The sequence below is a fragment of the Xiphophorus couchianus genome, chromosome 12 (genome assembly GCF_001444195.1).
Source record: "Xiphophorus couchianus chromosome 12, X_couchianus-1.0, whole genome shotgun sequence".
Lineage (NCBI taxonomy): Eukaryota > Metazoa > Chordata > Actinopteri > Cyprinodontiformes > Poeciliidae > Xiphophorus > Xiphophorus couchianus.
In genome coordinates this window covers 25,325,217-25,341,428 of record NC_040239.1, presented here as the reverse complement: position 1 = coordinate 25,341,428, position 16,212 = coordinate 25,325,217, and the positions used below count along the sequence as shown (strand labels likewise).

The window sequence follows — 16,212 nt, the reverse complement described above, 5'->3', positions numbered from 1 at the left end:
TTCCTGTTGGTATGTTTCTAAAATCCATTCTTGACAGAAGGACTCAACATTAACTTTGAAATTAGCAGTTCTATAAGAGAAAAACAGTGCCATCCCAGGCAGAGACATGGCTTCCAACAGCGACCCAGGCAGAATGTCTGAGGTCAAGTTTGGCCCTCTACAGTAGGGGCCCTGCGGCTTTTCAAGTGTCTGAAGATTTCCTCCTGGCTTAGTCCAAGTTCTGCCTGGCTTCTGCTCTCCTCCACCAAGCTTTGATGAACCTCTCCACAGGGCTTACTTGCTTTTCCTTCTCAGGTGTTCCTCTCTGTGCTCGGAATAATTAGATGTGAAACCAGACTTCAAAACGGGTTGGTCGGCATACGGCGTACGTGCCGTTTAACTTGGTAACGTTGTGAAAATGTAGGTGGCGTCCTTGAATGTGAGCTAAACCCAATAACCACAGCAGATAGGTTTTTCTTGTGAAATCTTTGGAACGCAACACTTCGAATAGGTGTAATCACATCTATATTTGTCATTCCTCAAGAGTGCCAAAGCTGCATTTGAAGGATTAACTGGATTTTTTTCCCTATTGAGTGCATTAAGCAGTCCCCCCCCCGTCCACTACTTTTTAAAAAAAAATTATTTTTACATATTTTTATTTTTACAAATTACAAATAAAGAAAAATTTGAAACAAAAATTTATTTTATTTTTTTAAATATTGACTTGTATTTTCTTATTTATTTTGCGCATTTTATTGTTATGTATTTATTGTTACATATTTGTTAGCATTTCTACATTTAATTTTAATTTCTTTTATTTTACAGATTTAATCTTATTTTTACAGATAATTTTATTTTTACGTATTTACTTACAGATTTTTTAAATTCGATATTTATGTTTACTTGTATTTTTCCATATTTGATTTTATGTTTATATATTTGTATGTTACAGATTTATTTTTATATTTACCTATCTGCATTTATACACAATTTTTTTTATTCTATTTTTACATATATAACTATGTATTTACTTTTCACGTATTTATTCTATTTTAATGAATTTAGTTATTTGTATTTTGACATATTTTTATTGCTGCATTTATTTTTATCTCTTTATTTTGTAGAAAGTAGTAGTCTGATGTAACAGCATATTTGATGGATCCGTAAGTTGCATGGATGAAAGCCAGGCTTATTCATACAGCTTCTTTATAAAAACCCCACGCAGCCCACTGGGAGTCAGCGTGGCAGGTCTGGCGGGGATATGAGCGGCTTCACAGTAACAAAATGTTCACCATGCTTCGGCTCCCTGAAGGAAACCGTTATTTATAGCTTCATATATATTTAACTGATTTTTCTCCGTAACAAAAGAAAAACAGCAAAAGGAAGAGAGGGAAGAAAAGCAGATGCCGAAAATTGTTCAGCATAAACAAAGTACAGCAAGCAACAAACCACAGAAGCTTGAATGCAGAAATTCACTCTGCAGTTCTTTGCAAAAGTAATCACACCCTTTAAACTTTTCCACATTTTGTCATAAAGTCCAATCTAGATCCTACAATCACACCTACAGAGTGACATTTTTGTCTATTCCTCTTTCCAAAATCACTCAGACTGAGTGAAACTAGATCAAGCGCGAAAGTTGAACAACATATAAAGCCCTGACTTTGACTGAGCCACTCTTTTGATCTAAGCCATAACATTGGGCTGGAGTTAGGTGACCTTCTTGCCCTGGTTTCAAGTCTTTTGCAGCCTTTAACTAGATTGCTTCCTTGATTTTCCACCTATCTTCCCATCAAGTCTGACCAGCTTAAATGTCCCTACTGAGGGAGGGAAAAAAGCATTTCCACAGTGTTACCCTACCAATTCTAATAGGTTGTTCAGGTTGTTGAGTTTTCCGTCATAAATAGTGCTTAGGATAAAGTGCAGCCTAATTTAGGTTGATCAAAAACATAAAATCATTATGGATCCAAATGGCGGTTAATCACTGAAAGGGCAATCACACTGGAAAAAGATTTCACTTTAAAAAAAAAAAAGACAAAGAGTTCACAAGACATGGAAAATAAATACTTCTATTCCTCTCCAAACCCAGCTCAGAAATAGGCAAATGGTGTAAAAAAAAATCTACTCAATTCACAGGCTATTCACCAAATTAGAAATAATATCACATTTAAAATACGACTATCTTACGATTTAGGAACTCCTGCCAAGGCCATAATTATAAAAAATGAATAATTGTTTAATGAAAATAGATCAGAAAGACAACAGATTTCAACAAATTTTCTGCTTTCAAGTTGCTAAAAAAAAACAATCACTAAAATAAATCTTATTGCTGAATATTAAAACTAGACGAAAGGATGAAGATATCAACACTAAAACTGCCACAGAGATGAAATTGAGTTGGGTAAGAGATAATCTCCAACTACCGCCAGATCGCACGGAGCACGGACCTGCTTTTTGCGAAGCTTGCAGATCTGTTGCTCCACCATGGTGATCTCCCTGTCCACACGTTCCATGTTCTGAATCAACTCCTCCTTGGAGAATCGAGCCGGAACTAGATCCAAGTCAGTGTCCATGTGGACTGGGCTCACCGGCGAGATGGGCTCCAGCTTCCCGATGGCACTTCCACGCTCCTGTGAACCCCAACATAGCAAAGATAAACATTACATCGGGCTCAAAAGAGATTTTCACAAATAGAGAAACAGTCTCAAAAACAGGAAGACGTGTTTTAAAGAATCTGTAGTCTGTGTTGAATAATTGAGTCAAGGTTTGGAAAAGAAGTTCTCACATTTGTTTGTAAATCAATAACGCAAAGGCTTTCTAATTGGGCTGAAACGATTAATGGGATAAATTGTGATGAATCGATAATTGATAAAAATCATCAACTAATTTAGTGATTGAATAATCGTTAACTGGTGAATACAAACTCAGACAAAGACCATTTACTGAAAGACCATACGCAAAGCAGTAATTAAATTACAAAAATGTTTACATTTTGCATTTAAGAAACATTTGTTTCGATCTACCCAAAACTCCTTAAGTGGCATTTTTAGCTTCATCTGGTTCAGATTCTGGAAAAGAAAATCTCCTATTAATCATCTTTCGCTTTCCACTTATTAAGCACCTTTTGAAAAAGGTAATCAAAAGATCAACCCTACACTGTACAGAGGCTAAGTTACGCAGAAATGTTACAAGTATTTGTTTTTTTAGATACAGATGCATCCTTTGCTATACCTGACCAAGCGAAACTGAAGGAATGCTATGTTATTGCATTTTAAGTGATTAAAAAAGAAATTTGTATATTTCTATTCCTTAATGTATTTCCAATATTAAATATAAATTTCTTAAGTAGCTAAATTCAAAATCTGCAGAATGTGCCATTTTTTACCGAGTAATCATCAGAATAATCGATTACTAAAACAAATCATTAGTTGCAGCCCTACTCTCAAATTGTGTTACAAAGATTTAATTAAGATGTGTGTACATGTGACAAAGCATTAATTCATGAAAGCTGACAACAATATTAGTTAGTGAATGGACAAAATGCAAAACAATGTAATGGGCACACTTGTGCGGGAGGGGAAGAATTAATTTGTTCCTGATGAACGACTGTGTTCGTGTTTGTTCTGATGTTATAAATATATGAGGCCATGATGGAGCCGTTCCTCCATATGAGTGTCTGTGTGTGCGTGTAGGAGTGAGAGCCATCCAGCTTGGGTTTTGTTCTGCGTTATTTTTAAACATCTGAAATGAAGGTTATGTAAGTGGGCTAATCTGGACTAGGCAGGCAGCATTACAGCCTTGTAGACCTGCTGTGATTGAAAATGTCAGAGCCAGAGGATGTTGAGCGGCTGTCCTAGATTAAGAAGCCCACAGTTGCCAAAGCCAGTGAGTCAGAAACAAACAAACACGCGCAAAAAAGAAAAAAAAAACAGTCAAACTGGGAAAAAGCACTCGCGGGATGTTTTGACTTTGTCTAATCTGACAACCCTGAGTGTGAATCAAGGCACCGTTCTCGTACCCCGTGTTAAAACTCAGCGTCCCGGAAAACATCTGAGGACGTATTAGAAATCCTAAAACGTTTCACTTCTGCTTATAATTCCAGCCTTGACTAGTTTTCTGAAAACTCAACTAAATGTAATTAAGGAGGTTAAAATGTATTTAAGGATAAACAATAAAAGTTATCCATTTTTTGTTGACTGGTATGTTCAACCAAAGAGGGAGCAACATGTTTACCTGTGCATCTGAGCCATGTTCTGAATTCAAAGTGCAACGACTTAATGTGAAGCAGTCAGCAGGGAGTCCAGTCAACATCTCTACCTCATCCTCACCTTTTTTCTCAGTTGAGATTATTTGAAAAGTATTAATAATAGTTTTTTAAAAAAAAGTTTGAAACTGAAGTGCAAATAGCAGCAGAATGTCTCTGCCTGTAGATTCTGGTGTACAGCAACAGAGCTGTTGCTTCTGGCCGCCTGTTTCCCATTCTATATGAGTCATGCTCCAGGCATCAGCTTTGTCAGATACTACTGGCTCACTCCCTCTTTTCCTCAGTCTCCAAGTCCTCCCTTTCCCCTTCCCCCATTATCTATGCCTCTCTACGCTTGCCCTTTGCCATTTCTTTACGTTGCTTCCTGCATTCTATCAAGCTATTGTATTGCGCCCTTGTTCCAAGCAGTGATTGCATCTGACTCCACTTATGTAACAAGTATACAGCTCTTGCTGCTTTAAGGGAAAGCACAAGGATTCCTGAATACTCTCCCCTCCCCCTCCTTCGTTATTACTGTATCTATTTACCGTTCTCTGGCGGTCTGCCTCTCCTGGCAGTTTGAGCCACTCTGTCATGTCAGGGAGGCCTCACAATCAAGCAGCTCCACACGGCAAGCAAGTCGTTCTGATCTGCTGCTCGCAGTTTCATCCCCTTCAGTCTTTTGAAATCTAGGTCAGCTCTATTATTTATTAATTGCTGTTTCACAACTCCCTTGGTTTTTCCTGCTGCTCCAAAGATCCATCTCTGATTTAGAGCAGAATCCTCTTCTGCATCCCCTGCTGTGACAAGTCTAATGAAATCCTTTAGGTTTCTTAAAGAGTCTAGTCGGATTTTCCAAGTAAGTTAAATCTTAAACAGATACGGTATTATATTTCAGGGGGAAAAAAGAAGAGGCAGAATCCAAACTTTGTATTATCACTTCTAAGGATCATCTTGTAGGGTGTTTTCAGACCTGATAGTCTGGTAGACGCAGTTCAACTGGCGGCCAAAATTGCAATCTTTGTTACGTGTTGCAGTTCATTTTCGCACTGCACTGTCTCAAGTGATCCAAACCCCTTTGAGAAACCTGTTCCTATTCTCGCCTGTGGTGGCGCTGTACCAAGAACCGCTGAAGGAAACAACACAAAAACCTCAGAAGACACAAGCGCGACTTCTTCCTTCGCAAAATGTAATAGCATCAGATTTAGCGGGTGTAGGATTCCTCTTTTGTTCTGGTAAAAGACCACAAGCCATTTGTTCCGCTAGCGCAAGACTCTCGTGATTGTTTTGTTGTTTTTTACCCAGAATGCCCTTCTTGGCGCGGTTTCCAGTCCGCTTGGCGTCTAAATATGCGCCAGAGTTCACTTCAATCAAAACGACTGAGGTTTGTAGGCAAACCAGAGTTTGCATTTTTGGAGTTTGATTAGATATTCGCACCTCCCAAAACGAACCAGACTTTCTAGGCAAATGAACTAGAGTTTGGTTAAAACAAACTAAACAGGGCTGTTGTGAATGCATCCTTAAGTCCCAAATTCTCCAAATTAATATAATTTGGTTAATATCAGTTCTTACTGGTAAATTCAGTATGATACACTAAATTGATACTGCCTACCATACGTTATACACGTCACTCACCTTCGTCATGTCCTCAGCCCCTCCGAGAGGTAACGGCTGCCGGTGGGACAAAGACCTCATCAGGGAGTCCGATCCCATCTCCAAACGAGGACGTTTGATCTCTGCATAATCCACCTCTGATTGGCCGGGGGCCTCTGGCAGGTAGATGTGCTCGTAACGGATGTGCTGCTCTTGTCCTCTGAAAGGAAGATAAGACAGTTGTAGCAAAAAGGTTTTTATGCTTGGTTATTGCTTTTTAATAATTAACAACTAATAGGCGCTGGACACAAGCTGTGCAGAACGTTAGCGTTGCCATAGAGATGCGGTTATATTTGTGGATGAGTATTCTTTCTAAATACAGTCAGAAGTGTTTTGAAGCTTAAACTACAATTAAAATAAAAACACCGCATAAGTGAGCTGGATGGCATTTCATAATAGACCTATGTTAAAAAAAAATAAAATAAAATCACGGCCCACTGTACCGAACTGATATGTCGTTTGTGAAAAAAGGGAACAAATGGTGAGCTAACCTGATGTAACCAGTATTTGTTTCTCTTACTGTTCATCCAGACTGGCTTCTCAGGAGAAGAGTTATTTTGTTGAATTCTACAGCAGAAAGATCATAAATCCAACTTGTCTTTTTGCAACTTTTCTTGTCATGAAATGACAGAAGAGGCATGGCAGGGAGCTTTTGTTGCCAGTCGTTCTCAACGTCAACTTGGCATGTTGAGCAGGGATGTAGCAGAGTGCATTCAATTATATTTTCAAATGACTTAAGAGTTAGAACACCCCTGGTTTAAAACCAAGCATATACTTAGTGTTTATTTGAATGATTTAACAGACCAACACTCTGCATCAGCAAATGCCTTCTCTTAGACAAAACCCTTGTAATGTAGTCATGACTCCCAGTGAGACACCTACTTCAGTTAAATTACAGTCACGGCACAATCAACAGGAACCAGGTGAAAAATAACCAAAAGTAAATTAAAGTAAGCAATGAAAAGGAGATGTTAAAATTTACTTGATGAATAGACGGTGAAACTTTCATTAAGCCACTTGTTAAACGGCGTTTTGTTCCCCACAACCCCACCCAGGAGACAGAAGCTATAAGGTCAAAGCCCTTGCTGTCGGTGTCAAATTGGAGGCGGCTTGTAAAAAGAAGAGAATGAACACAACCATCATTGCTGGTCCAGGCACAAAGTGGTCTGGTCTGTGGTTTTGTTCTGTGTGTGGAACCCATTTCTGTGGAGTTCAGTTATTGATGGGAATGTGTAATAATCAATAACCCCTAAAAAAACTGGGAGACATTTACAAAGAACGTGCAACCAAAGAGACTGAGAAAGTGTTTACTGTGTGTATTAATCTAAGGCACAATTTGAGTAAAGCATCAGTGCATCACTTTAGTAAAAAATTAAATATGTTTTTTGTTTCTGTTTTTTGGGAAGAAGAAAAAAAAATGAGCTCCCCTGACTTCTCCCAGTGCAAACTAGAAACAACCAATCAGAGCCAGGAGGAGGGTCTTAGCGCTGTCAATCATGGCCATGTGCTGCTGCTCGCTCCCTCCCCATGTATCCTCTTTGCTATCTGCTATCCGTCATGAATGCTAAGGCTAGTTAGCATGGCCACCAGTGAGGTTCTCCTGTAACAGTAAGTTGTTTGTCATTAGCACATTTAGCAGCGTGTACACAAGTTTGATTGACAGTGCCAAAACCCTCCTCCTGGCTCTGATTGGTTGTTTTTGGTCAGGAGCGGTCTATTTCTTCAGACAACACTAGCTCAGGGAGGAAGTGGAGGAGATCAATCTTTTCACAGATTACATGGTGACAATTTTAATATATATGTAAAAAGCTTTTTTTTTTTTTTTTTTAAATAAAAGCTACATTCTGGCACTTTAAACCCAAAGATAAAATCTTAAAAAGATCTGGCCCATGTCCTTTACCAACATGGTACAAATGGTAGTTGCCTCCCCGCTTTTGACAGTAATTTCTCACTCATTTGCTGGAACACTTCTGCATCTCCATATGAGGTTTGGCACTTACATAATCACATCACCCAACTCCAGCTCCCCCGATCTATCTCCCTCTACCTCCTGTGAGCATGCAGAATAATTTCGCCCCGGGGAGGATTTGTCTGGAGGACGAGACAAAGATGTGTGTGGAAGCTGGGGGCAAAGCTTGAGGAGGGAGCGAGGGGGGCTCATCACAACTTCCCTCAACAGTTCCATTACTTTCCTACTGGTTCGGGCCCCGCTGTGGCAAGAGTAGAGACGGTTTGTGTAGACAGCAGCCTGTTGTTGTGAGAGCCTTATAGTGTTTGTGTGGAGGCTGATCCCTTCACTGCTCCCCAGAGGAGTAGCTCTGCAGCTGTGTGTAAACCCAGGGATGGTTAACAGAGCGAGAGATGCCTGGCTGAGGTAGCCACAGCTGGAATGAATGAAACCTTACAAAGAAAGTACAGGAAAGTACCAAATGGCCCAATAGCCTACTACCAGAGGACAATAATGGTTTCAGGTTCTGTGTGGTAATAAAAACTAAATAAAGAAATAAATTATGTATGTTTTTGTGGAAATCAATCTGATTTTGGGATGCTTTGTGGTTTATGGGCAGAGATGGAGAAAGGAAATGGAGCCTCGATGGATCATTAGGATTGGACCGGTTACCGATCTCGAGGTATCCTGAGGTTTCAGCGAGTTACTGCTTCAAAAAGCTCTCAGGTTTTCCATCATGTTGCTTCGCCGACTTAAAGTCTACTTATTGATGCGACAGAGGCATTTGCTCCAGTAATATGGAGAACAAAGTCACAGCATGTACCTTCCCCAACTGCTGCCGGCCAGCTAGCTACAAAAAAAAAAGGTTTCTAAACATTTCCCACGCTTATAAAGAAATTAAATCAGGCTGTTTGGAAATACTTCTAGTTGCAAAAAAATGGATGCAGCCGACAGGCGTATTATAGAAGCTCAAAGAGCCACTCCCATTACTCTTATAAAGATAGCCACATCTGCTGAGTAATGCACGTCTGCTCAGCAACTGACTGCAGGTTATTAGTCAGCAGACAATCTGACTAATGAACCATGCTAATATCAGTTTCTAATACTAGCAGTGTTGATCTTTAAACCAGCAAAAAAGACATTATGTGCAATAGATGCTTCAGCAGGTGTTTTAACCATGTTTTTTAAAAACATTTTAACATATTTAAAATTAATAGTCAAAATACTGTATCAATTTTGCAGCAGCATAAATAAGTGTTTTAAGTCATAACTATAACTGTAAAACTGCGATAAAATTACTGTTAATGCTGCATGATATGTCGCAAATATATATCTTCATCCAGATTTTAATATCATTAGTTATTAGTCACTTCAATTAGAAAATGCCTGGATACAATAATTGTATGCTAATGTATTTCAAGTGTTATGCTAAAGTAACTTTTAGTCAATGGTCACAGAGGGACTGAAGCACAGAAGAAGAAAATAAGCATATATATTCTCACAGATATCATTGTGGCAATATCTACAAAAATCGGCATGAAAAATTTTCAAATATCATGCAGAACGAGTTATCGTACCGTAAAAATATTATTTGGGCAAATACCTAGTGTATAATATTTTAGATATTTTCCACACAGCTTTAGAAACCTTAGAAACTGATAATGGTGATGGATTTCACACACAATTGTGAAACAAAATGTTATTGATAAATGTTTGATTAAACAGGATTTCCCCAAGAAATTTAGCTAAGCCCAGCGGTAGGAGTACATGTATATACCTAGCTTAACTTGTCTTTGTCATCACAGTCATGGGTGTATAGAAAAATAAATAAATAAATAAAATCAACACTTAGTCTAGGGGTAGGGGCAAGTAAAGCCTAGTGGCCCGCCAGGCTTATAATACACTGGTGAGAAACCTTGTTTTATTAATGTCAATCTAAACAAGAAAGAAAAATGTGATTTTTAAAGATAAAAAACAGTGTTGTAGGAATGGACTACATAGGGACTGATGTTGGAGAGCAGAAAGAGAAGGAGGAAGTTCAAGCCATCTTTTCCATTGATCATAATGGCAAAGGATCATATTCCCAGCTCAGAACAACTCTCAGGTTGGCTTTGTAGTCATACTGCAATTTAAAGAAGTGTAGCAAAAGCAAATGAAGGGGATTAGCAGAGGTTTCTGTGGAATGTCTTGTTTGTTGCCCGGAAATTGTGCCATCATACAGCAATAGTCTTTTAAGCCACATTGCACAGGTCTATTGTGTACGTATGTAAGCTGTGAAATATGTGGACACACCCAACTGAAAAAGTCAAGTGCACCACTGCGAGTCTGAACCTGGACTCATACTACAATTTAGAAGATTTTAGTTGTGGTAACTTAGCATTTAAATGCAAACAGAAATAAAAAGGTTCAGCAAAACAACAAACTAAATTAGTTACAAATAATGTCACAAGTTGCAGGATTCATTAAAAAGTGGCATCTCTTTGGTTTAAGAAGGAAATTTGTTTACAATATCCCTAGTTACTTCAAGAGTACCAGCAAAAAAAAAAAAAAAAAAAGGATAGCCTTCTCTTCAGGAGCCATGGATGATATTAACTGGATATGAAGAGGTTGTCATGAACGTTTACTGGAGTGAGGATAAAGATGAAACATATCAAGGAGCACTACAGAGATTATTCTGTTGTGGGTTTCTGGCCTATAATTAGCTTACATTTCAAACATTAGCAAAGTAGCACGTTGCTGTTTTGCATTCTGCGCACGACGGGCAGGGAGGAGGTGAAAATCCTCGCAGAGAAACCCAGACCAAGATCTTTGAAAGTTCTATGTGAACAACAATCAGAGTAGTTCAAGTAAAGAGAGAGAGAGAGAGTTACTGAGATGTATAAAAAAAGACAAGCACACATCTAAGCAAAGCAAAGTCTAAAGGATTGCCAAGGCCAGAATTACAGCAGAATTCAGAGTCTGAATGAAAACACAGAATGTGGCCTTCAGTTTGGATACTAAGCTTTCTGAAGGAATGGTGAAAGCCTAAGACATTCTTCTGAAAGACTGCCCACCCCCTGACGCCTGCCAGCATATAACTGGGGCTCTTTTTCATAGTTTCTACAAAGAAATGTGGGCTAGAGGTATGCATATCTATATATAGAGAGAGATATAGATATCTCTCTCTATATAGATGTCTATATAGATATATACAGTAGATGATGGTTTTCTTTCATCTACAAAAAAAAAGCTAATTCCATGCTTCACTGAAGAAGTTACAGGAAGACATCTGTAGTGCAGAAACATGGACCGAGTCATTTCTGGGAGGTTGCCAAAGCACAAGTGACTGAATGAAGTGTGTCTGTGAATCAGAAGCTCTTGGGTAGCAATTGAAGCATGGTGTGTGTTTTCTCTCTGTGGGGGCTGAGACCCAGCGTTAACATGCTGACGGGCTAGGCTAATAGCCATTAAGCATCACCGGTGTACAGATTTGTGTATTAAAATTCAGACCATAATCCTGTCTGATGCTTAAGACATCAACACAACAGCCCTACGTTGCTACAGAGTCACTCTACCATCTGCTGCTACAACTGCCATCAATCCTGGAGGACTCACTCCTGAAAATCAGCCACTGCTCCAACACCTGGATGTGAAAACAATACTCGGAGCTCATCGCTTGCTGAACACCTAGCGTCTTTTGATGCATGCAAGAAAATATTGAGGGGGAAAGAAAAACTGATCCGAGGAGACATTTTCTTGTGACATGTTCTCTGCGAGTCATGCAAAATTCACATCCTGCACATGAATCATTCATAGGTGCTCATCAAGTCTCGCCCTCGAAAACCCATCTCTATTTAAACGGCGCAGAACATTGCCAGGTACAAGCCCCGGGTATGCAGAAACAAAGTACTATTCATTCGCGATTTACAGTTGATTTACTGAAGATGGAAAATCTCTTCAGGCCCCCATTGCCCTGCAGAAGCGTTTGACACAACATTATGAAAGGAGAACAGCTCGCGGCTACCAATTACATAAGGATTACTCTGGGGAAGGCGGAGGGTTAACGGGCAGAGGCTTTGGTAGAACAATGCTGCAGAAAAATGCAGATGGGATGAGGCTCTCCGTTCAGCAGGCAAACCTAAATATGAACTGATTTGCTAGAAATAAATCAAAGCAAACCGCAAAATTTTAGCTTGCTATTTTAGCAAGTTGATTTCTGACCAGCTGCATCGACGTTGTGTAATAAAACATTCATTTCTCTTCAGAACAATTATTGATGGATAAAAAAAAAAACTCAGTGGGAACAGAAATAAACACCACAAACACCGTGAATTAATGGATATTTGAAACAGTGAAGATGCAGTTGGTTTCATAAATTACAACACAAATATGGATCAATCAGTAAAGTACTTTTAGAGGCTTGCCCTCCCTATGGAGAGTGTCAATGACTGTCTTCTGGACATGTGTCCAGTTTTCCCCAGATTATTTAGAGGTGCAGGAAAACTTTGCAGGCGTTCTCAGTTAACTAGCTGATGACACCACAAGTTTAAAATTCAACTTTTTTTTTTTTTTTTTACAATATTCTTATTTTCTGAATGTTTTTATTTTCTCTAAGCCATAATCATCAAAATTTCAAGAATTAAATGACTTGAAATATTTCACCTGACGCGTGATGAATCTGTACAATATACAAGTTTCACTTTCTGAAATAATTGACAATAAATTTATCATGACATTAATACTTTTCGACACGTATCTGTAATCACAGCCATTGTACTTTACCACTTGTTGGTATACAACAAATGTAAACTTCTTACTAAAACTTCAACTGATGTACACAAACAGAATTGTGATATGGCAGCCATCATGCACAATTTTCTAAAATAAAACTTTTCACTGCAATTACAGCTGAAAGTCTTTTGGGGAATGTCTCTAACAAATGAATATGCACTGATCTAAGCAAGAGGTGCCCAACTCTAGTCTGGATTCTACCTGCTAACAGGTAGAATAGAATAGAATAGAATAGAATAGAATAGAATAGAACCTGCTACCTGCTAAATTTGTGGTTGTAAAATACAAGGAGTATTAATACATTTCAATGAACTTAATGAGTAAACCGTTTCTACCTTTCATTCCCAGGCTGGAACTCTGAAAGTAAGGAAGGCCGGCGGCGATGTGGCTGAGCCAGATGAGAGCTGTAGTCCCTGGCATGATGGGAGTGGTAGTCAACCAGTCCCACTTCCTGGAACACATGAAGAATTAATACAGTTTATAACTTCATGAAAATCATTCCAGTTACATATATTTATTTCTGTAAGCTCTTTACATGTTTTATGACATGTATTCTGAAGCCAGACACATTTCTCACTCAAGGTTTAGCTATTTCCAATTTTCTTTTATCCACTGGCTTCTTGGATAAATGGGGTGAAACATGCAGCTACTGTAAACCTGTGCCTTTGCCATTCCTGGGCTGCAGGACACAGCCCATCAACCCGCATCTGGTTGTGAATGTGATGACAAGTGGGAGCGGTGGGATTAGCAACAGGTGTAACTGTAGGAATCCTGGGGGATAACGATTTGTCATGCAAAAACAAAGCAAGTCTTGGCAACACTGGAGCTCATGAATGCATTCACAACTCAACAAGAGGCGTGATCTTTTGAAGCTGGTCTGCACATAATTCTGATAATTAGGACATGTTTGTGAAAACATAGAGAAAGGCCTTTACGTGACTTCACAACATGATCTTTAAACCCAAAACATTTAATGAGGGGAAACCGTTCCGGTGTGCCGCCTTCTAAACTTAGCAATACTTCTGTTGGACTGAGGCCCTCTCTGATTTAGAGAACCACTTTGCTCTCTAGATTTTCAATGGAGGTGAGGAGGAGAGAGAGAGAGACCCCGCCCCCCACTCTCTCTCTGCTCTACAAATGTTTCCAACTGCTGGAGGTGGGTGAAAAGCCCCTTACCGTGTGAGGCCGCTGCAGCTGCAGGGATAGCGTGGCAGGGTTGTGGAGGTGCCGTGAGTCCACAGTTCTCCGGCCTGGCGGCACAGACTGGGGATGAGAGGACATGCTGGCACCGCCGCTTCCTCTACAAGCAGGGAGAGGATGTGGCTGTCAAGAAAGTGCCATGCATTATGGGCCGTATCTTTTAGCCTGCAACCTGTGGTAAGAAAAAACAAAAAACAGAATTGAGAAACCAGAAGAAGTCTTGGATAAAGCATTGTGGACAATGACATGAAAGGCATAAAGCTATTAAACCTTCTGTTAAAGTTGAGCAAGATCTTAGTGCGACCTGGCAAGTACCAGCTGACCACCTCGAGGTTTAAGTGTGTGTGACTATCTACACCAAATATCGGAGAATCATCGTCTTCCTACCACAGCTGCTTCCCCCTTCCACCGCTTCGAAGATAGAGGACTAAGTCCCTGCACCTGCTACGCTCAACCCCTCCGCTACTGCCCGATGAATGGCCCATTGTCCTGAAACTGCAGACTCGCATGCAAAGATCACTTGGGTCACGCAGGTATCAAGCAAAAATACAGACAGAAATCAGAGCAAATAAAAAATAAAACTCCTGGCCAGAGTTTCCTCCTGGCCATTTTTTTTTTACTACACATTATCTAAACCACTGAACCAAGCTGAGTGCTTGGTTCAGTGGTTCATCAAGCAGTGAGCAAGATAAACATCCAGGCTCTGACCTTTAACCCATTCAGAACTACATGTTTAAGAAAAGGTGCACTAGTGAGAAGGATGTCAGTGGCAAAACTTAAAAAGACTAAAACTTCTGATTTTACTGTGTCAAGCACAAAACGTAGGTGATTGCACCTACGTGATTCCACCAAGATGCAGAAAAAGGTCCTTACAAAGTTTGCAGACTTAAAACAGAGAGAGCTACAAAAATGTACAGATTATGTAAAAACACCAAGGCTATCTTAGTAAATTTAGAAAAAAACAAAAAGAAAAATCAACTAAATTGTCAATGGGAGAAATTCTTTTAAGAATTTTGATTCATCGCCATCACAATAAATGTAAATTATTGATGTTTAAATCACCCTCCAAAACTGTCTGTATTGTTGGGACAGTTAGTTTTACTATTTTCTCCACTCTTTCTTTATTGCGGATATCAATAAATATAAATACATTTTACAGTATTATTAAATGCAGTGAGCAGTTTTGTAATACAAATCACAGTTTATGACATTGGTGTTCTAAAGAAGCGCATTACAAACCGGTATGTTTTTCAAGAGCAGTTCTGTGTTTGTGGTGCTATGATTGGTATGACATATAATTGCCTAGAAAAGCAGTAATAAATATCTCTTATTGTCACTTTTATTGTTGTCACAATAGTACCTAAAGAATGTATAATAAGTCCATATCGCCCACCCCTAATTGGCAGCCATTCAAAAATGTCAAAGATAATAACATTACACAGGCTGTTCACATAGACTGTTTAAGTAATGCTAGCCATGCTAATCACTCTTGCTAGTAAAAATGTCACCTCCAAATATATTTTCACTGTTTTAAAGTACAATATTAGTCAAACATGCTGCACTAAAGTCAGCTGCTTCCACTTCAAATATTACTTTGGACACAACCATTTTGAACAGTGTTCTTAAATCCTCTCATATTTCCTAAAGAGAAACTAACATAGTGCAAAAAAAAAAATAATGTCAGGTCAAAGCCTTAGAAAAAAATGAAAATCAGGAACAACATTCTGTTTGGTATGTCTCTGTAGGTAAATCAGGTCAGATAGTATGATTTTAATGTGTACAACATTATATCATCCCCATTATCTCAAAATGGAGTTGCATAGTCATGGTGGTACAGAAAATATTTTTTAAAAATTTCAGGCTTAAGAAAATACAGAAGAATTTAAAATAAGACCCATTGTGCAACAGAGCGCACAAAAAGATTTAATTCACAGCTAGCTTTTGAAAGAAAATTTTCTAAAAAGAACCTATAAAAAATTTTCGAAATATGTAAAGAACTGAACTGAGCTGCTGAACTGAAATTCAGCAATGTGAATGTGAATCAACATTTTAGAGAGAATAAACCAGATATTAATTCCCATTTGTCCTTCATGCAACAGCCATTGTTTTTGCTAGCATAAGTAAAATGTTTGTCCCTGCTCTACAGTTTCAAATTACCATCCATATTCTGTAATATTAAGAATTTCAAGCCATTATTAACCTAAATGCACAATGGATTTCAATATAGAATTGCATCTAGACCCAATTTCAGAGCAGGAGACTGGACTCCTTTCTACCACGTAGTCCCACCGTACTTCCTGAAAATCACTGATACATCCTGCTACTGAACATTTCATACTTTAAGAAATCTTCATGCTTTGCTTTTGCATCTTCCCCGAATAGAAACAATATGTGCTCAATAATAAGTATGAGATACCCTGAG

At 38.9% G+C, this 16,212-nt stretch overlaps 1 protein-coding gene across 3 annotated transcripts in view; it reads right to left on the bottom strand.

The window, feature by feature from the left end:
• The window catches only part of ncor2 (nuclear receptor corepressor 2), a 109,406-nt gene that overhangs the window by 65,730 nt on the left and 27,464 nt on the right, over window positions 1–16,212 (bottom strand). For all 3 annotated transcript variants that reach the window (XM_028032987.1, XM_028032988.1, XM_028032989.1), the window contains exons 2-5: window positions 13,767–13,962; window positions 12,926–13,041; window positions 5,855–6,032; window positions 2,424–2,606 (exon numbers count right to left, since the gene is read on the bottom strand). In XM_028032987.1, the coding sequence (XP_027888788.1) occupies window positions 2,424–2,606; window positions 5,855–6,032; window positions 12,926–13,041; window positions 13,767–13,871 (582 nt within the window). In that variant the 5' untranslated portion in view covers window positions 13,872–13,962. The remainder of the gene's footprint in view (window positions 1–2,423; window positions 2,607–5,854; window positions 6,033–12,925; window positions 13,042–13,766; window positions 13,963–16,212) is intronic.